The following is a 22,887-nucleotide window of genomic DNA, read 5'->3' on the forward strand; positions in this document are numbered from 1 at the left end:
AAAAGAAGGAAAATATTTTGTTGCTATAGTGGTTATGGATCTCCAGTTTCCCATGGAACATGGCATGCCTGTAATCACACACATATTAATCTGTGACATTAACCAAATGACTGACCAGCTAAGGTTGAGATGACAGAATCCCCTTAAAGACCGGGACCTTTATTACAAACTTCCCTGAGAGCCGATGTGGTTGGACAGAGAATGTCCTTTAAAAAAATGTTTGTTATTTTCTTGAGGACAGAGATCATGTTTTCACTGTTGCTCATGTGTTCAGTGTCTAATATGTAGTAAGTGCTAAAAAATACGTTGAATAAATGAGAAACATTCTTTCTGTTGCCGAAGGTAAGCACTTCACATATGTTATTTAGTATTCATTTTAGTATAGCAAACTGATTTTATACATGATGAAAAAGGAGTCTATTAATTTGCCCAAAGTTGAGAACTGGGATTCCAACCCAGTTTTGACTCAGCCCTTTGCTTTTAGCCAAGGCTTTCCTGCTCAGAAGGATCTAGGAGTGGTAAAAATAGTTTGAGATTGAAAAACATGTCTCTAATTATTAGTTTTGTACTCCTTGTATGATTAGTAGCATCATTTGCATGAACTATTTCTATCATATTATCCACAGCAGTTCATTCAAACTACCCTTTTGGCTCGATGATAGTTTTGCCCAGTATGCAAAATATAACAGATGTCACATTCCAACATTTGATTCATTGCCTGGTTGGACTCCAACATCAATTTGTTACGTTAACAAACAAACAAAAGTTGGTTCTAATGGCACAACTCAAATTTATTTTTTTGTTTTTTATTATATCTGAATCTCTATGGCCCCTAAGTTTTTAGAAGTGTTTAAGTTCTTCCACAGTAAGTAAACAGATATGATAATGCTATCTGCCAACTCTTTATATTTTTTGAACTGTAAAATTTATTTTGTAAAATGTCCTTATTTATGAAACCTTTAATGAGTTTCTTGCTTTAAATATCTGTGGGTTACTTGAAAGAAAGTTTTTATTACAGGTCTAAGACTTGCTTTTCTTTGAACATCTTTCATGATTGAAATAGAATATAAACTCAGTCATCAAATTTAGATTAGTTTTAGCTGTAAATAACTAATAGTCTGCAGTAGAACAAGTTTCTATAAACAGTATTTTTAACGTGCTCTACTAAAACTTTTCAGCATTGATCCATACTAACATGCAATTTAGTGAACTTGCTAGGAAAAGCATGGTAAAAATGTTGGCTTTTCTGGGTGTACTGAGAGATCTAGCAAAAATGCATCCCAAAGTGCAAAAACCTTACATTTATTTCTCTTTATGACAAGTGTAAACTGTTAAGGTTAAGTGGGTGGGGCAACCGGAAGTAATTACTAAGGCCAGTGGCATTTTTGTGGTTTAATAAAGGCAGAAGCTAATTATTCAGTTTTTATTTAAGTGAAATGGTGCCAAAAAGGAGGTTCCTGTGGAGCAGCTGCACTCCTTCAGTGTTACCCTAATTTACCAAAGACACAACTGTCACAAACAAAACTTTTAAACTTGATATATAGCCACAAAAGTAAGGAGGCTTTTGTTTGGAGTGCATGCAGAAGAACTCCTTTATACAAATCAACCGGCAGATGACGGACAATGATGAAAATTTGATTCTTTGAAGTCATAATAGTCATTGAAATGTGTGAAATTCTGGTATTGAAAAGAGAGCGGCCAGCAAGACTCTAAATCCTGGGTGGTTGCAAGAAGCTTGCTGGGAGGTTTTTCTGCATTTTGACACCAACTTCCCATTGCTTGTTCCCTGCTTCCTTTGTTAAAGAAAAAAAAAGTTGAAATCACAGAAGATAAATGGAGACAGTTGATAACCGAATCATACAGTTTTAATATGGAAAACTAGTATTTTATCATGGAAATTGGTATTTGAAAGAATAAAGTTCATATACATATATTGGTACATTCATAGTGATTTTTTAAATTCCTCTTCATTTATGTAGACTTGTGAAATGGCAGGTCAGCTATCATCTCCTCCAAAATTTAAAATTGTTGAAGATATGGTGTTGAAAGAATGAACTTTGGAATTATGACATGCATCTTTCCAATAGCAAATTTTGACTTGAATGCCCTTAATCTGTGAATTATCATTGACTTATTAGTTATCATTTATTAAAATAGCATATTGTACATAAGATTGTATTTCTGAAACTTTATTAGGATAATGACATTAATAACGGAAACATAGGTTTCATATTTGACCCAACTATTCAACAATTAAAAGTTTTAAAATTCAGTAAATCTGTGTGTATTACTTATACAGTAGCTTGTTTTATTAGAATTTACAGATAATTATTAACTGGTGAGTCTTGAGGTTCTTCAGGTTCCAGCTTGAAGGCTTTTCATACCTATGTGATTTAGTTTTTTGAATTATTATTTATAAATTATTTATCTCTATTTTACCAGTAAAATAAGAAATTTGTAAAAGGCAATAGTGACATCTTTCTCCAAAGCATTTTTAGCTTTTCTAAATAGGTTTCAAAAACTCACAGGTGATCCATATTGCCATACAAAAGTAGAAATCTATAAAGAATACAATTAGTTCAATATAATTTAAATAGTTTGCAGATTTTAAATTTTTTTGTGAAAGTTAGGTCTCAGGTAGCTCCGTGAGAATTTAGAGGGAACCACACAAAGCGTTGAAGACACAAGTAGAGTTCAGCATAGCGCCTCATAGTTCTTTTCAAGTGTTACATTGTTTTAATGGAATCTTGGAGTGGGAGCTTTAGCCCATTGAAATGCGCTTAAAGAACAGGTTCTTCTGTCACTAGCCGAAGCTGTGTGGATGAAATAACAATAGGGTGTCGTGATGCATTTTTAAAGTGTGAGAAATCAGGTTGTCTAGACTGAGAGTGTGCCTACAGGGACTAGGAATTTTAGAGCCTCTGTGCCCTTTAGGTGTCAAGTATATGAGAGATGCCAAGCCTCTTTATTCTGTCTTTGGCAGCAGCTAATTGGGCTGTAGTACCTTACATGTCTTCTGCATGCAAAAACTGATTCTGTGTCATGACAACTTGGATTTCCAAAATCAGAAACCCACTTGTTCAAATGCCAACTTTAAATTAGGGGAAGATACCAATAAATAATTGCCATAATTCGAGAAGACGTGGAAGATTGGTAGTTATGAGTTCAAAATATAAATAATTTAGCAACATTGTGTAGACACTTTTTAAAAACGGTTTCCTATATATTGTCCTTTCTACTTTGTAGCTCAAATACTGTTTTATAGTATAAATCAAGAAATACTATTTCAATTTTTTTCAAAACTTAAAAAAGTCTAAAATCTTAAGTTTTTAAATCACTTTGGCATATATGCATCACAGTATAGAAGTAGGTAAAGTAAAAGTGTTTCCCCTAATCTTCCTGAGGTAACCAGTGTTAAGAGTTTAATGTGTTTCCTTTCATATAGTTTTAAAAATAGACATAACTTACAGCTCCAACTTTTATGAGCTCAGCTCAGAACAGAGAGGATGCTTTGGAATTTGGAAAAGATGCCCCACCCCATAACATGCTTATAGTGTTTGTTTATACCCAGCGTAAGCTGTAGCTGAGGAAATGAGACAGATTAATCTAAAGATATATAATATTAAATAATAAACTACTGTGGCAGATTGCAAGTATTACAGTGAATTCAAAGGAGGAATTAAACATTGAGGACTTCCCAGGAGTTGAGCCACTTTAAGCTCTTAAATAGAGACATATATGCTTCAGGAAGTCATTAAATGTAATAATACTTAAACTTTTTTTGAAGTTGAACCTGAATATTAGAAATTACCAATTAAAGTATTGCACACCTTTAAAAATTATGTGCCAACTTCACTCATTTTTACTTTAAACTAGATGTAGGGAAACTTTAAAAATAAGTAAATGTAGGCACATATTAGAAGTGCATATTTGTGTAAATATTTATATGGATAATTTTGATAGTTTCTGTAAACAAGCTGTGACAAAGTAGCCACACCTAATTATAGATGCAGGTGGAAAGGTATTGTGTTAAATAGAGGATTGGTTGCCAACTAAAATAACTTTAAAGAATTGGTTTTTAATCTTGTGGATAGAGATAATAGCCAAGTCAGAAATGTGTTTCGTGTTTTTCCCACTAGTACGTACTAGCTAAGAATACTTAGCAGCTAAGTATTCTTGCCAATTATTTGGTTCATAGCATTGATAGATTGAAACTACAAATAAACATTAGTCTTCATTAGGGTGTATATTATAATTACGTTAGATCTTTCTTATGTATTATTATGTAGATCTTTCTTCTAAATATGATTTTCAAACTCTTTTATGTACAATATACTTATGACAGTATAAGAACCATGATTTTAAAATGCTTCATTAATAAGCATATGGTTGACCCCAATGTGATTTACTTTGATCAAATAAAGTATTTTACCATTACTAAATGGAGATTTAACCCATTTATGTCTGAGGTTGCAATTTTTAGAATTTTTGCAATCAGACCTTGGCAATGGCCTTGAGCAGTGGGATATAAATAACTCCCACATGCTTAGCGTTCCAGTAATGGAACACTAGGCATAAATAGGTTTTAAACTCTGAATTACTTTACTAATTTGTGTCCTGACTGCCACTATGTTTTGATAAATGTATCTACTCTGGGGCATCAAAATTCTGTGCATTTTCAAAATGAGCATTTGTTACTGGATAAAATTATAGAAAAATCGAGTTAAAGTTACCATTGTTTTCATCTCACATTTTGGCAAAAATTATGCCACTTTTTGGGATTACTTTTGCAGAATGTGTTTGATTGTATCATTCTCTCTTTAATAGGTTTCTCCAAAGGGAGATACATCACAATGCTAATTAAAGTTGTTAAATTTACAGCTTTACAAAAAGGTTCAGGTTTCCTTCTCAAGGTAGTGCCTTGTGGGTAAGCAATTTGACACAAACTATAAGTAACAGATTGTGTTCTATTTAAGATTTAAATAAACATGCAAATAAGGATTTACTTTTTATATCCCCTTTTCATATTTCCTTTATATTTTTTCTCCTCTGACTAGTTCGCACTTGCTCACAAAGTAAGAGCATTGTTGACTATAGGCTCTTCTGCGAGCAAACAGTCTCTTCAGAAAATACCAATGCTTTGTTGGACAAAAGGGCGTAAGTTTTTTTTACAATCCTTTTCCACATCTTCTACTACCTCCCCCTAAATAAACCATTTACAGGTATCTAAATAGCAATTTATGTTGTAAAGTATCAGAATGGTAGTGAAATAAGCCAGAAAGTTTATCTCAATTTATGAACAAATCTGAATAGAGTTGCATGAATATAGGAAATAACAAAAGTACATTAGTGAGTATGTAGGCTGTTTGAAACGTGGTTTTTTTTTTATTTGTTTGTTTTTTTGCTTATTTTTCTGTAGGATATCACTACTTTAACTGGTGTTCCAGAAGAGCATATAAAAACTAGAAAAGTCAGGATCTTTGTTCCTGCTCGCAATAACATGCAGTCTGGAGTAAACAACACAAAGAAATGGAAGATGGAGTTTGATACCAGGGAGCGATGGGAAAATCCTTTGATGGGTTGGGCATCAACGTGAGTACTTTAGTTTAATGTGAATATTGTCAGCTATCTTTTTCTATGTAGATCTTTCTTCTAAATATGATTTTCAAACTTTTATGTACAGTATACTTATGACAGTACTTTTTGACGTTGTTAGGTATCACTGTGCTCAAAGATACACATTATATATTTAGATATTCAGATAAGTGTGGCTTAGCACAATAAACTATGACAGTCTTTTTCAGAGTACTACTTATTAGATAAAAATGACTGAATTTGAGAGCACTGTTATGGAACTCAAAGCTATGTATACAGTAGTCCCCCCTTATCTGTAGTTTTGCTTTCTACGGTTTCAGTTATCCGACAGACAGTACAATAAGATATTTTGAGAGAGAGAGAGAGACTACACTTAATATAACTTTTCTTACAGTATGTAAGTGTTATAATTGTTCAATTTTATTACAGCTTATTGTTAATTTCTTACTACGCCTAATTTATAAGTTAATCATAGGTCTGTGTGTTTAGGAAAATATAGGATTTGATACTATTCATGGTTTTAAGCATCCACTAGGGGTTTTGGAACTTGTCCCCCCTCAGACAAGGGGGAAGACTGTTTTATCCAAGATACTGTTAGAATGGTGTTTATAATATAGTGACACTTTAACTTGTTTTAAAATTATGATAAACTCCTTTGTAATATATTATATATATATATATCCTTTTTCTTTGTAAGGGGGGTAGGAACTAGGTCAATTTAGAAATTAGCTAACTTGAGGGAAACTTATAAGTTCCTGAGATACTGTGATTAATAATAATTAATAATTAATAAATTACTTTTTATTTTTATTTATTATTTTCTTTAGAGATGGGGTCTTGCCCCCTTGCCCAGGCTGGAGTGCAGTGATGTGATCTTAGCTCACTGCAGCCCTGAACTCTGGGATGATCAAGCGGTCCTCCCACCTTAATCCCCCAAGTAGCTGGGAATATAGGTACATGCCACAGCACCTGGCTAATTTTTTTTTATCTTTTTGTAGAAATGGAGTCTCGCTTTGTTGCCCGGGCTGGTCTCGAACTCCTGGCTTCAAGCGATCCACCCACTTCAGCCTCGGAAAGTACTGGGATTTCAGGTGTGAGCCACCATGTCTGGCCATTAAATTGCTTTTTAACAGTGTATTGGAATAAATTCTTGTGGTACTAATGAAGTCAGTGACCTAATTCTCCATAATGGAATTGGGCCCAAATGTTAAATAGGAGGGCTGATTCTAGTTAAATTTAAAAAGCTGTCATTAGAGAAAACATTAGGCAGATAAGCTAGAAAATTGTCATTCCTATTGAAACTCTTAGAACATTGTGTCCAGTCTCCAGTTGAAGGTAGTTATAAACTTAAATTAGAAAATGTAGACTGTCTTGTTTTAGAAAAGTATAATATTCAACATCATTTCCTGTTGATTACTTGGGAGACTTTTTTTAGAAAACATCTGTCATGTTTCAGTTTAAATAGAATTATATTTTATTAGGCAAATGATATATAGGCACAATTTTTTAGTTTTTTCTTATGTTGCAGTTTAATTTATTAAAATGAGAAAAAAGTCAAACAATACGAATTCAATTAGAACATCACAAAAATACAAATGTTCTTCCACAGATCTACAAATTTGTTATAAGATTAGTTATAATTCAGTGTGTTATAAAATTAAGAGAACCAAAATGAAACACTTTGCTAAGAATATTCTGCTTTATCAAACCACCTAGGTAGAGTCTTGAGCACTCACTGGTAGTAAAGCTGAGAAATAGATACTTATCCAACTTAGTCTTTGGAGTGAATCTGTATATGTGAGATAAGCCGCCATGTCATGGTTATAAGGAAGGGATGGAATCAGCTCATGTCCCTCAAAGCCCATAATTGTCATGTCTCCTGTAGAAGTAGTACAAGACCTGGCCTGGAAATTGTTAGAAAGGGGAGCTACCAAACGGAAAACTGAATCTACCCAGTTTCTGGAAAACAACAGATGGAGGAACATTTGGCTTCCAAACTTTTTCATATGTAAGACAATTTTCCTAAGAAATCTTGCTCTGGTGGGTTGTATATTCTCAGTACTTGTCAAGAAAACAGAAGTCTCCCATTAACTCTAACTCCAAAGAATAAATACCAGGTCAGATTTCCCAATGCACTTTACTGTTTCAAGAGATTCCTGGTGGTGCCTGCATCTGTAAGAATGGTCGTACATAGACAAAATCAGTGGTTCTCAACTGAGGGTGCTTTTGTATCCTTAAAAATTTGCCAGTGTGTGGAGACATTCCTGGTTTTAATAAGTGGTGGCTTCTGCTGACATCTAGCTAATAATGGCAATGCTATGAGACACAGGACTGCCCTCCTTTGCAACCAAGAAAAAATTTTCTGGCCTCCCAAAAGTAGAAGATGCTGAGGATTAAAAGCCCCAGTATCAAGGAGAATACTTTGAGACCATTTTTTTTTCCTTACAAAAACACAATATCCCCACCAATGTGAGATGTTAGATCACATTTTTGTACAAGGGTGGTTGTGGTAGATAGAATTCTAAGATGCCCCAGGATATCTGCTTTTTTGTTACAACTCTAATCATCCTCTTCCATAAGGTATGGCTACGTCTGTGACTTGTTCTAGACAATTGATTATGGCAAAGGTGAGGGGATGCTCTCTGGCAATTACCTTTCCTTATATCAGAAACAATAAGAATCTATATTTTCTTTCTATCTTGTGTTTGCTTTCATAATAAAGTGATTTAGAGTATCCCCTTATTCATGGAAATTTTGCCCTTTAGTCTAAGGCCCTTCATACATAATTGAATATTGTTCTTTTTTAAATTTTAGATCCAGGGGGTACATGTGCAGGTTTGTTACATGGATATATTGGGTGATGCTGGGGTTTGGGCTTCTAGTGAACTCATCACCCAAATAGTAAACACAGTGCCCGGTAGGCAGTTTTTCAACTCTTGCCCCCTTCTCCCTCTCCCCTCTATTGGAGTTCCCAGTGTTTATTGTTTCCATCTTTATGTCCATGTGTACCCATTGTTCAGCTTTCACAAATGAGAACATGCAGTATTTGATTTTCTGTTTCTGCATTAATTCACTTAGGATGATGGCCTCCAGCTTCATCCATGTTGCCACAGAGGACATGATTTGATTCTTTTTTATTGCTGCGTAGTATTCCATGATGTTTATGTACCACATTTTCTTTATGTACCACATTTCTTTATCCAATCCATTGTTGATGGACACTTAGGTTGATTCCTTGACTTTGCTATTGTGAATGGTTTCTTTTTGATAAAATGAGTTATTTTTCTTTGGGTAGATACCCAGTAGTGAGACTGCTAGGTCAAATGGTAGTTCTGTTTTTAGTTCTTTGAGAAATCTCCATACTGTATTCCATAGGGGTTGAATTGCTTTACATTCCCACCATTAGTGTATAAGCATTTCCTTTTCTCTGCATCCTTGCCAACAATAGCCATTCTGACTAGTATGAAATGGTATTTCATGGTAGTTTTGATTTGCATTTCTGTGACGATTAGTGCTGTTGAGCATTTTTCGTGTTTATTGGCCATTTGTATGTTTTCTTTTGAAGTGTAGCTGTTGTGTTATCCTTTTTATTTTATGTTTCATATAATATATGGAGTCATTTTGTAAACCACATGCTTCTAGAAGCTGAAGGAATTTATAAGGAAAAAATTTGTCCCTATCCAGTGACTGAAAGGTTAATGATTACTGTTTTTCAATCACATGAGATTTTTACATGTTCATCTATTCCCCAGACTCACTGTAGTAATAATACATTCCCAGCAACATTCAGTAATAAATGATTATTTGAGTACTTGTGCCTTGTATACTCTAAATTGTTTATGAGTAAAATACTTTATATGAGAATATACATTTGAGTGGTATAGAGGTGAAAAAGTAATATCTTCCTCACATCTATTGCAAGGTTTGTGGCTGAGGACATCTATAACAAAAGATAGTTTAACAAGAGACTAGCATACAGCTTCATTTTGTGTAAGTTTTATGTGATACAGGAGACTTCAGAAATAAAGACCCAAAGAAACAGGGAAGTCTGTGTATTTTTGTGCTTAGTTTTGATGAAGAGTGGCCAGTCACACAGAAAGATGGTTGGACAAAGTTTATGATCTAATGATTATAAACTAGGAAGAACTTAGCCAGACCTGTTTGTTCAAATTCTTGTCTGTGTCTCTGTCTTCAGAAATAAGGACATTCCATTCCTTCTATTATAGGGTAGACAGTTCTGGAATGAGGGTCTTAGGACTGACTTCAGAAGGTCAGATAATTCTGTTATATCCTACTTCAGGGGAGAGTGTCAGAGAGACCTTCCTGCTTCTGCTGTTTTCTCAAATGCCAAGCTGCCATATTTTGGGGATAGTGTGTCCTGAAAGCGCATTAGTGGATTGTTTAAATAAATACAGTTTTACTTTGCTGTGCTTGCACAAAGGTTCACACAATCATTATTATAGTATTGCTTAGTCTGGAAATAGCATATTAAATGTTGAAATATGTAGTGATTTAATACTCTGATGCTTTAAGACAAAACTGTAACCTATTGTGCGTAAATATGGAAATGCTGTTTTTATTACATATTGATTGAAAATGAGATATACAACATGTTTGGGAAGTAAAGTTCTTTTTCAAAACGTAGTTTTGCCGAAGTAAAAAGTTTTTTGAAGCAATAGACCTTGTCTGCAATTGTTTTATCTGAGACATTGTTTTGAATCTTGAATAATTTTAAAAAACATTCATTACTTCTTTTTGTTCTGGTGTTAACAACCAGTAGCATGAAAAAATATAAGAAAAAAATTATTATTTAAAATATTTACTTATTTGATTTGATTACAACAGAGAATTGCTACTCTTTTTTTAGCATTTTAATGACACAAAAATAGTATGTAATTCTACTGCTTGGACATATTGAATTCTGACTTCTCTTTGTGAAATATTTTAAAGCTTTTTATAAAATTGTTAGAATTGTAAGCTGAAGGTTTTTCATGATCATCTAATTAAATTTTATCACTTAACTAAGAAATAAACCTGTGTCCCAGATAAATTAATGAGTTGACCATAGTTTGGGTTCTCAGCCTGCTTATATTTTATTTTACAATTATATATACAGTATTAATATGTAGAATATTAAAAATATAAAATATTTAAAACCTGGCTAGATAAGGTCATATAACTTGTATTTTTTTTAATCAGGAGAATTACTGTATTTAATGGAGCAAAGAGAATGTTAGTATTTTAATGTGTTTTTTGCTGTGGGTCAAGGAATGATTTTAGGATATGCTAAAAGAGAAATGACTATCCATCCTATACCTAGAATATATTTGTTTCCAAAGCCACAAGGTTTCCTAATTTAGGGGATCTTGGGCTTAACTTTATTCTTTTTTTTTTTTTTTTTTGAGATGGAGTCTCACTCTGTCGCCCAGGCTGGAGTGCAGTAGGTGATCTCGGCTCACTGCAAGCTCCGCCTCCCGGTTTCACGCCATTCTCCTGCCTCAGCCTCCTGAGTAGCTGGGACTACAGGCACCTGCCACCACGCCCAGCTAATTTTTTTGTATTTTTAGTAGAGACGGGGTTTCACCGTGTTAGCCAGGATGGTCTTGATCTCCTGACCTCGTGATCCCCCTGCCTAGGCCTCCCAAAGTGCTGGAATTACAGGTGTGAGCCACCATGCCCGGCCAACTTTATTCATTTCTTCTAACTGATAGATACTGTCTAGGTCTATCATATTGATGGAATGGCTTGGAGGATTTAACAGACATCTAACCCTGCTGATGTAAGAGTATTACAGAGGGTTAGAAGTGTGCAGTATAAGAAATATGACAAATGTAACACCTGCAGAGATTATTTTTATATACCTTTGGAAGGGTTTTTTTTTTTCTTTTTTTACTATCTTGCTGTTAAATACACAGGAAAGGACAGATTTCATTGAGCAGCAGAGGCAGTGCTAATGGAAAAGGTAATTTTACAAAGTTACAGTAATTTTTTAATTTTACAGTAATTTCACAGTAATTTTGTGACAGGAATTTGAAATCTTAAATGTTTTCCCATATGTTTTCCTCAGTGGGGATTGAGGGGAAGGATCCTCATTGTGAAAATGGGCTTCATGACTATAAACATGGTTTTATTTTTTAAAAATATAGTGAATACATTTCATTGTTATCTGCTTATCTACAGTATTTTTTGAAAGGCCACTTTGGTTCACATGTAGGATTTTAATATAAATGTGTTTGATCTTTGTTTTTAGATTTCTAAATTCATATTTTAAAGTACTATATTTACATTTCTTTTCTCATCTAAAGTGGAGATTTTCTTATGCTCTTTTAATTACCTGAGTCTTTAAATGTTAGAACTCAAAGGTAAAAGATTTATAGTTGTGTAAATATGAAAAATATCTTAAGGTGCAAAATTGTCCTTTGGGTTTGACCCAAGTGTTTTTACTTTTTAAATCTCCTTGATCCTGTTGCAGGGAGAGAGCATGACTTATCCTTGTTTAATATTGTAGCAAGTTGCCAAAGATGACTATTGGTTATTAATCTCATTTTTTTTTTTTTACAATCTTTTATCTTTTAGGTTAGTAAATGCTTACTTTTCATTTATTTCTGTAAGCAGGACTTTAATTTTGATTAAACCTAAAAATGATTTATTTTTCCTCAGCTGTATTAATGTACATTGGTCATTGAAACTCAGTGATCATTGGACTCAGTACTTTTTGTGTTAATCACATTCTGAAAATGTGACTTCTGTGTTAAATTTTAAAAATATTTTTTCATTAGAAAATTATGAATCTGTCATTCAGCTTCTGGAAACAAGGATTTGTTCCATGTCATTGTGGACATAGAAGGTCAAATAGTTTAAGCAGAGATGTGCACAAACGTAGATGTTGCAAATTCTCTCATCACTTGATCCTCAAGCCTTAAGTCATCAAAGTGGACATCTTTCTTAGGTTGGCAGATAGTTGTTTTGATTATGAGTAAGTAGCAAACAGAAGCATTGCCTGTATCATCTTTCCCCTTTACACTGTTCTAACACATTGCCAAAGCACTTCTAAAATTTGCTTTAATCAGTTGGTTCAGTTTTTTTTTAACTTTAAATAAGGATTCTGTCTACTTTTCATCTCATTACTGACTTTTGAACAAGTAAATGACTGTGCTTGCATTGTAGATTTAAACTATAGATACATATTTCCATATATAACATATAAGCCAGGAATGTTACCAGTTACTCCTCTCCCTCCCCTGCTTACTACCCTCTCACCAGTATACCCGCCCTCCCTCCGTAGAAGCCCCCACAACAATTCGGTATATATCCTTCCAGACTTTTTTCAGTGTATGTATATGCATATATTTAAGTTTATATGTCCTTTGGTGAAATGTCATGATTTTCTTAGTATAAGTTTTTCACATTTCTTAGTAAAATTATGCCAAGATATTTTAGTTTTATCACTATTTCAGATGAAGTTTCTTCATTACATTTTCTAGTTGAGTATTGCTAATATTTAAAGTTGATTTTGCATATAAGCCACATTATGTACTGTCTCTTTAGTTCTCATGGTTTTTCAAGGGATTCTGAATGGTGCTAATCAAACTAACAGCATTTAGAGCCACTTATAACTGCTGTTGATACTTAAACTAAAAAATAAACAAATAAGCTAAGCTTCCCAAGAAGAAATTCATTCACTTGCTGTTCTGTGACATTCAGAGGGCATCTAATTAAAATTCTGAGTGCCAAAATGTTTCACCAATATCTTTTATGCATGAATAGTTCTCTTAGGTAAATCAAGAGTCAGTTATAATGCTAATTTTTACGTTGTATTGATACTTAGATCTGTTTTGAATAATATTAAATAGGCCTTGCTCATAAGCAGAAAATGATCATTGAAATTCACAAATGGTAAGTATCTTCACAAAGTCTGTTTTATGGTGTAGAACAAAAAGCAATCTGCCAACCAATGTTGGACACTATAATTATGAAACAATTTTTGATATTTTATTGGTTTACTGATGTTCATCAGTGTCTAGTAAAGTATATGAAAATGATATTGGAGGAAAAGTATCTAAAATCAACCTTGGAAATGTGAACAATGTATTACTTTGCCAGGCTTAATATTGCTTTTTAAACTTTATTGAAATATACATTAAGAAAAGTATACAGATCAGAAGCATACAGCTTCATGAATTTTTACAACCTGAACACACATGCATGTGAGTAGAACCCAGATTGAGAAACAGCATTTCCAGTACCTCAGAAGTTCCCATTTCATCCCATGCTTTTTTCAGATTTCAGCCTTCCAGAGGTAACCACTGTTCTGACTTCTAACAACATAGATTAGTTTTGCCTATTTTTTTTTTTTTTTTTTTTTACTTAAAGAGAATTATCCTTTATGTGCTCTTTTGTGACTGGCTTTTTTGCTTAACTTTGTGAGATTCATCCATTCCACGCTATTTATTGATGGTTATTTGTGTAAATTTCTGTTTGGGTTATTATATATAATACAGTACTAAAATGAAGAATGTCGTATATATCTTTTAGTGGATATGTGGCTTTCTAATATGCTAATTAGTCCCTGAAATATTAGTCACTAATTAATTGAATTAATATTCAAACAATTAATTGAATTAATATTCAAACAATTTATATTAAGAGATAATAATAATCTATTAATTATCTGATCCCTTATGTTTCTCAAGTTAATGACAGTAGCAACTTGATAAGTTTTGTTCCAACAGACAGTTAAATTACTGATAGATGACCTTGAACTTGTGGAGGATTATGCATTATTGGAGTGGATCTGTTTCAGTTTTACCTTTAGTCTTGGAACCTAGTGTTAAAAAATAAAAAGGCACGGCCTTTCTGAAGTTTTGATGGAAAGCACAAGGTGTTTACCCACGTTCTCCCTTCAGACTCAGTCTCCCCTGTAACAGGCAGCTGCTGAAATCTTTGCTCAATTCTTTCAGCCTTCCCAGCTATCATTTTGAAACCTTACTCAATCATGTACAGTTGAAAAGCTCCCTGCTCTGTGGATTACTCTTTTCCAGCTGCTCTGGCAATCCTGGACTCCATCTCCAGGCTCCTTGCACTGAGATTACGGCTTTCTGCTTGAGTTCTCGATGCTCCTAGCTTGTCTAGACTAGAGAATACCTTATGGGAACACTGTATAAAGTTGGATCTAAATCCAACTTTAGATTGGTTCCTTTTTTTTAAAGATTGAATTCTCTAGGAGTTTTTTTTTTTTTTCTATTAGTCACTCTCTGGTCTCTGAAAATTATTTTTCTGTTTTGTCCAGAGTTTATAGTTAGGCAGATAAATCTGATATAATATTCTGCCATTACCCAAATTGGAACTTCAGTAATTGAGAAATGAGCAAATAAAGTCTAAAAATAAAAGCACAAATTATATTTAGTGGAGGTTGAAAGAGAGATTGTATACAGTTGGAGGAGGGTAGGATATGAAAGACTTCATGGAATAGGTTGGTATTCAAAGTGAAGCATGAGGGATTATTTGGATGGACTTCCATGTGCAGAGAGTAGGAGAGTATTCCAAGAGGAAGGAACAAATTGAACTGATGGGAAAGTACAGTTTTTTATGAAAACAATTAGCAACCTGATTTGACTAGTTGGTTACTTCTCAGGGGAGTAATGAAAAAGAAGGGGAATTACTTTTTAATTACTCTCAGGGGAGTAATTAAAAAGAAGGCTAGAAAGTAGTTCTATAATATGGACAGAAAGTAGTTCTGTCCATATTATAGAAGTGCTTAAATGCCAAGGTAGAAGACTGAAGTTAATGTGATAGACAGTGAAAACTGTTTGAAATTTTTGAACTGGGCAGAGAGTGAGTTTGGGATTTGAACTTTAGGAAGACTAATCTTGGTGAAGGGTGGATTGGAGTCAAGGAGGCAGAAAGATTAGTTAGGATGGGGTTATGGGAAGAATGAAAAAGAGCTTAAACTGGTGGTGACAGCCTAGAAAAGAACTACAAAATACAGGAAAGGAAGGAGAATGAGAAGGGTAGAAACTGAATGGCTGGAAGAATAGTGGCTTCTTCCAGTGGATGAATGTTGTTACTATTGGATACAGTGGACATAAGTTGTTACTATTTGATTTCTATATGTATGTATTCATAAATGAGGATAATAATAAAGGCTATACCATCTTTGCAGGAAACAGAGCTCTGGTCTCCTGGCTTCTGTCTTGTTTCTTATTCTCAACTAAGCCAATGTGCCTGTCAACACTTATCAGATTACTGCATCATATTTATGTTGATACTTCTGTTCTCAGTATATATACTTTAACTATCAACTGGAAAATCGTGTGTGCTTTGAAAAGGAGGAACCAATATAAAATTATGATGTTATTAGTACCAATATAGCCAGCCATATGAAGCTCTTTTGCTTACAAAGTGTAGGGGTGGGTTATGATAAGAATATATATAATTATAGGAATCTCAGAATAGCAACCATGGTCTGTGACCAGAAGATTGGCAGCAGTAATTAGTGGGTCTTCCCATCAGTGAGAGGTACTCCCCATTTATTCTCTTCTTTCTGTATCTCATATCTTTCCCCATCCAAATTACCTTTTGAATCCTCCTTTCTATATTTTTTACTTCCACATTTCTAAGCAATGTTTCATAGAATGCTATATTCACCTCTGAGAGATTCACAATAAACATTTGTAGCAAACAGTGTTCCACCTTGTTATAAGAATAAAAGTGGGGTGGGCACAGTGGCTCACACCTGTAATCCCAGCACTTTGGGAGGCTGAGGCAGGTAGATCACTTGAGGTCAGGAGTTCGAGACCAGCCTGGCCAACATAGTGAAACCCCGTATCTACTAAAAATACACAAATTAGCCAGGTGTGGTGGTGCATACCTCTAATCCCAGCTACTTGGGAGGCTGAGGCACGAGAATTGCTTGAACCTGGGAGGCAGAGGTTGCAGTGAGCCCAGATCACGCCACTGTACTCCAGCCTGGGCGACAGAGTGAGAGTCCATCTCAAAAAAAAAAGAATAAAAGTGACGTTTCTTGAAGTTGGATTTCCTAAAGAGCCTATGTAGATTTGTAAACATTAACACTGTCCTACATTGAAGAATTCAACTGGATGTCAGATCTTAGAGCTTTATTTTTTTATGCTTTAAAAGAATATTGTTAATGATGGAAGGTTTGTCAAGAGTGGGCAATCTTCAAAAAGGAGACTCAGAAGAAGTTAATTTGAAAAAAAACAAGAATGTGTATTGTTGCATTTTCTTGGGTAATGGTAGGACTAGCAATTTTACACATCAGTAATCTTGATAGTAAATCTTAATTTCCATTTAAGAATCCCCCTGGGTTTTTAAATTCATCTCAAATTGTTTTTTTAGAGTTGAATAAAATTATTAAAGACTAACAATGCCTTTGCAATTATGAATTTTATTATTTGACAATACATATTAGAAAATCTCCCAAATTTAACACAGAAAAAGGTATTCCAACCAACAGTTTTAAAGAGATTATTACAAATAAAATAGGCCATCAATATGTACTTATTTGATTTTATAATAGCTGTTTATTTTAAATATTGATTTTGTTTCTCAGCTAAAGCTTAATGTTAAATCTTGGAAAAAAAATTGTTTCTTACAGGGCCGATCCCTTATCCAACATGGTTCTAACCTTCCGTACTAAAGAAGATGCAGTTTCCTTTGCAGAAAAAAATGGTATGTTTGGTCTGTTTTTGACAAAGTCAAGATGATGATTTTATGTTCTTAACCTTAATTAAAACCAATTAGGAATACAGAATTTGAGTTCGAATCCAGTGGTTTCATTGTATCTAATCCAGTGGTTTCAGACTTTAACTACATCAGAACACCCACCTCCAGAAAAAAAAGAAAAACCTAAATTGGAATGCTCATACAACATGTAAAAGACAGACTGCTCTAATTTGAAGTACCGACAGGGAATGAAACTACTTAACACCTACCTTGTGTATGAATTCCTCTGTAAAATTACTAACATTTTGTTAAACTTCAATTGAACATATATGGCAGCCTATTCTGGTTTTGACACCTCTGTTTACCGTTAAGTTCTTTGAGCCAAAACATAATGCCAAAATCTAGTCTATTAATCTATTTAATAACTCAGTTATTTGAAAATATTGTCTTATTGCCTGTAAAATTTCCCTTCAGTCTAAATGCCCATATTTGCTACTTTTCTAGATATAGTGGGCCTAATACCAAGCCTAATCTCAACTGTATAATAATATTAATGTGGCCTAAGAGTATATTTGCTTTTGGGGCAGCCACTTAACATCATTGGGTTATGTTGATCTTGCTATCAACAAAAATGCAAAATGTCTTCCTTTTTCCTTATTTTCTGCTGTTAAGCCAACATAGCATAATGAAAGGAAGTTTTGTAGTCAGACTAATATGGATTCTAATCTTGGTTATGCCACTTTGAAGCTATATGATTTTGGATTAATTTCATAATGGACTTAATGTTTCTCAGTTGAAATAAGGGTACCTACCTCATGAAGTGGGTGATAGCTGATACATAATAGATATTCTACTTGATAACTATTAGTTCTGACCTTCACCTCCCTCCAGCCAGTATTTCTCCTGTTTGTCTTCCTTAGATTCAAATGCACTGCTAAACATTTGTACCTGATGTATCCTGTTATTCTAGTTTCTCAAATTGAATTTGTCTGTTTAAGTGCATTGTTACTGTAAGGCAGTATATAAAAATAAGAGATTAGTGTTGTCTAACATTATCTGAAATACAAATGTGAAAGCACTATAAAGGTTATAATCTAACATATTTGCTTTTCTTTTTCACTTAGTATTGTATAGCTTATGATTAAAATTCTGAAGTCAACCTATCTGCCTTTGAATCTGTATGTCACTACCTGTATGACTTTATACTTCTGTTTCCTCATATGTGTAATGAGAATTACTGTGAGGATTAAATGAGTTAATAAAAGTGTTTAGACTAGGGTCTGACAAATACTATATGATAGTATATAAGTACATCCTATTCTGTTATTAACAGACGTTTTTTATTTAAGTTTTAGGGTACATGTGCACAACATGCAGGTTTGTTACATATGTATACATGTGCCATGTTGGTGTGCTGCACCGATTAACACTTCATTTAACATTAGGTATATCTCCTAATGCTGTCCTTTCCCCCACCCCACAACAGGCCCCGGTGTGTGATGTTCCCCTTCCTGTATCCATGTGTTCTCATAGTTCAATTCCCACCTATGAGTGAGAACATGTGGTGTTTGGTTTTTTTGTCCTTCTGATAGTTTGCTGAGAATGATGGTTTCCAGCTTCATCCATGTCCCTACAAAGGACATGAACGCATCATTTTTTATGGCTGCATAGTATTCCATGGTGTATATGTGCCACATTTTCTTAATCCAGTCTATCATTGTTGGACATTTGGGTTGATTCCAAGTCTTTGCTATTGTGAATAGTGCTGCAATAAACATATGTGTGCATGTGTCTTTACAGCAGCATGTTTTATAATCCTTTGGGTGTATACCCAGTAATAGGATTGCTAGGTCAAATGGTATTTCTGGTTCTAGATGCCTGAGGAATTGCCACACTGACTTCCACAATGGTTGAACTAGTTTACAGTCCCACCAACAGTGTAAAAGTGTTCCTATTTCTCCACATCTTCTCCAGCACCTGTTGTTTCCTGACTTTTTAATGATGGCCATTCTAACTGGTGTGAGATGGTATCTCATTGTGGTTTTGATTTCCATTTCTCTGATGGCCAGTGATGATGAGCATTTTTTCATGTGTCTTTTGGCTGCATAAATGTCTTCTTTTGAGAAGTGTCTGTTCATATCCTTCGCCCACTTGTCAATGGGGTTCTTTGTTTTTTTCTTGTAAATTTGTTTGATTTCATTGTAGATTCTGGATATTAGCCCTTTGTCAGATGACTAGATTGCAAAAATTTTCTCCCATTCTGTAGGTTGCCTGTTCACTCTGATGGTAGTTTATTTTGCTGTGCAGAAGCTCTTGAGTTTAATTAGATCCCATTTGTCAATTTTGGCTTTTGTTGCCATTGCTTTTGGTGTTTTAGAGATGAAGTCCTTGCCCATGCCTATGTTCTGAATGGTATTGCCTAGGTTTTCTTCTAGGGTTTTTATGGTTTTAGGTCTAACATTTAAGTCTTTAATCTATCTTGAATTTTTGTATAAGGTGTGAGGAAGGGATCCAGTTTCAGCTTTCTACATATGGCTAGCCAGTTTTCCCAGCATCATTTATTAAATAGGGAATCATTTCCCCATTTCTTGTTTTTGTCAGGTTTGTCAAAGATCAGATACTTGTAGATATGTGGCATTATTTCTGAGGGCTCTGTTCTGTTCCATTGGTCTATATCTCTGTTTTGGTACCAGTGCCATGCTATTTTGGTTACTGTAGCCTTGTAGTGTAGTTTGAAGTTGGGTAGCTTGATGCCTCCAGCTTTGTTCTTTTTGCTTAGGATTGAGTTGGTAATGCGGGCTCTTTTTTGGTTCCATATGAACTTTAAAGTAGTTTTTTCCAATTCTGTGAAGAAAGTCATTGGTAGCTTGATGGGGATGGCATTGAATCTATAAATTACCTTGGGCAGTATGGCCATTTTCACAATATTGATTCTTCCTACCCATGAGCATGGAATGTTCTTCCATTTGTTTGTATCCACTTTTATTTCATTGAGCAGTGGTTTATAGTTCTCCTTGAAGAGGTCCTTCATGAAGTCCCTTGTAAGTTGGATTCCTAGGTATTTTATTCTCTTTGAAGCAATTGTGAATGGGAGTTCACTCATGATTTGGCTATGTTTGTCTGTTACTGGTGTATGAGAAGCTTGTGATTTTTGCACATTGATTTTATATCCTGAGACTTTGCTGAAGTTGCCTATCAGCTTAAGGAGATTTTGGGCTGAGACGACAGGGTTTTCTAGATATACAATCATGTCATCTGCAAACAGGGACAATTTGACTTCCTATTTGAATACCCTTTGCTTCCTTCTCCTGCCTGATTGCCCTGGCCAGAACTGCCAACACTGTGTTGAATAGGAGTGGTGAGAGAGGGCATCCCTGTCTTGTGCCAGTTTTCAAAGGGAATGCTTCCAGTTTTTGCCCATTCAGTATGATATTGGCTGTGGGTTTGTCATAGATAGCTCTTATTATTTTGAGATATGTCTCATGAATACCTAATTTATTGAGAGTTTTTAGCATGAAGTGTTGTTGAATTTTGTCAAAGGCCTTTTCTGCATCTATTGAGATAATCATGTGGTTTTTGTTGTTGGTTCTGTTTATATGCTGGATTACGTTTATTGATTTGTGTATGTTGAACCAGCCTTGCATCCCAGGGATGAAGCCCACTTGATCATGGTGGATAAGCTTTTTGATGTGCTGCTGGATTCGGTTTGCCAGTATTTTATTGAGGATTTTTGCATCGATGTTCATCAGGGATATTGGTCTAAAATTCTCTCTTTTTTGTTGTGTCTCTGCCAGGCTTTGGTATCAGGACGATGCTGGCCTCATAAAATTAGTTAGGGAGGATTCCCTCTTTCTCTATTGATTGGAATAGTTTCAGAAGGAATGGTACCAGCTCCTCCTTGTACCTCCGTTAGAATTCGGCTGTGAATCCATCTGGTCCTGGACATTTTTTGGTTGGTAAGCTATTAATTGTCGCCTCAATTTCAGAGCCTGTTATTGGTCTATTCAGAGATTCAGCTTCTTCCTGGTTTAGTCTTGGGAGGGTGTATGTGTCCAGGAATTTATCAATTTCTTCTAGATTTTCTAATTTATTTGCATAGAGATGTTTATAGTATTCTTGGATGGTAACTAAGATCAGTTCTGCCCTGATCTTAGTTATTTCTTGCCTTCTGCTAGCTTTTTGAATGTGTTTCCTCTTGCTTCTGTAGTTCTTTTAATTGTGATGTTAGGGTGTCAGTTTTAGATCTTTCCTGCTTTCTCTTGTGGGGCGTTTACTGCTATAAATTTCCCTCTACACACTGCTTTGAATGTGTCCCAGAGATTCCGGTACATTGTGTCTTTGTTCTCATTGGTTGCAAAGAACATCTTTATTTCTGCCTTCATTTCGTTATGTACCCAGTAGTCATTCAGGAGCAGGTTTTTCAGTTTCCATGTAGTTGAGCGGTTTTGAGTGAGTTTCTTAATCCTGAGTTCTAGTTTGATTGCACTGTGGTCTGAGAGAGAGTTTGTTATAATTTCTGATCTTTTACATTTGCTGAGGAGAGCTTTACTTCCAACTATGTGGTCAATTTTGGAACAGGTGTGGTGTGGTGCTGAAAAAAATGTATATTCTGTTGATTTGGGGTGGAGAGTTCTGTAGACGTCTATTAGGTCCGCTTGGTACAGAGCTGGGTTCTATTCCTGGGTATCCGTGTTAACTTTCTGTCTCGTTGATCTGTCTAATGTTGACAGTGGGGTGTTAAAGTCTCCCATTATTATTGTGTGGGAGTCTAAGTCTCTTTGTAGGTCACTCAGGACTTGCTTTATGAATCTGGGTGCTCTTGTATTGGGTGCATATATATTTAGGATAGTTAGCTCTTCTTGTTGAATTGATCCCTTTACCGTTATGTAATGGCCTTCTTTGTCTCTTTTGATCTTTGTTGGTTTAAAGTCTGTTTTATCAGAGACTAGGATTGCAACCCCTGCCTTTTTTTGTTTTCCATTTGCTTGGTAGATCTTCCTCCATCCCTTTATTTTGAGTCTATGTGTGTCTGTGTATGTGAGATGGGTTTCCTGAATACAGCACACTGATGGGTCTTGACTCTTTATCCAGTTTGCCAGTCTGTGTCTTTTAATTGGAGCATTTAGCCCATTTACATTTAAGGTTAATATTGTTACGTGTGAATTTGATCCTGTCATTATGATGTTAGCTGGTTATTTTGCTCGTTAGTTGATGCAGTTTCTTCCTAGCCTCGATGGTCTTTACAATTTATCATGTTTTTGCAGTGGCTGGTAGCGGTTGTTCCTTTCCATGTGTAGTGCCTCTTTCAGGAGCTCTTTTAGGGCAGGCCTGGTGGTGACAAAATCTCTCAGCATTTTCTTGTCTGTAAAGTATTTTATTTCTCCTTCACTTATGAAGCTTAGTTTGGCTGGATATGAAATTCTGGGTTGAAAATTCTTTTCTTTAAGAGTGTTGAATATTGGCCCCCACTCTCTTCTGGCTTGTAGAGTTTTTGCCAAGAGATCAGCTGTTAGTCTGATGGGCTTCCCTTTGTGGGTAACCCGACCTTTCTCTCTTGCTGCCCTTAACATTTTTTCCTTCATTTCAACTTTGGTGAATCTGACAATT

At 34.8% G+C, this 22,887-nt stretch overlaps 1 protein-coding gene across 3 annotated transcripts in view; it reads left to right on the forward strand.

Moving 5' to 3' along the window:
* Positions 1-22,887, forward strand: part of NDUFS4 (NADH:ubiquinone oxidoreductase subunit S4) — a 122,203-nt gene that overhangs the window by 80,980 nt on the left and 18,336 nt on the right. The window contains exons 3-5 of one of the 3 annotated variants that reach the window (XM_054555049.2): positions 5,420-5,592; positions 6,594-6,686; positions 17,213-17,286. In XM_054555049.2, the coding sequence (XP_054411024.1) occupies positions 5,420-5,592; positions 6,594-6,686; positions 17,213-17,286 (340 nt within the window). The remainder of the gene's footprint in view (positions 1-5,419; positions 5,593-6,593; positions 6,687-17,212; positions 17,287-22,887) is intronic. The other 2 variants (NM_001131938.1, XM_024246653.3) reach the window with 2 other exon arrangements.

The sequence above is a fragment of the Pongo abelii genome, chromosome 4 (assembly GCF_028885655.2).
Source record: "Pongo abelii isolate AG06213 chromosome 4, NHGRI_mPonAbe1-v2.0_pri, whole genome shotgun sequence".
In the NCBI taxonomy this organism is placed as follows: Eukaryota; Metazoa; Chordata; class Mammalia; order Primates; family Hominidae; genus Pongo; species Pongo abelii.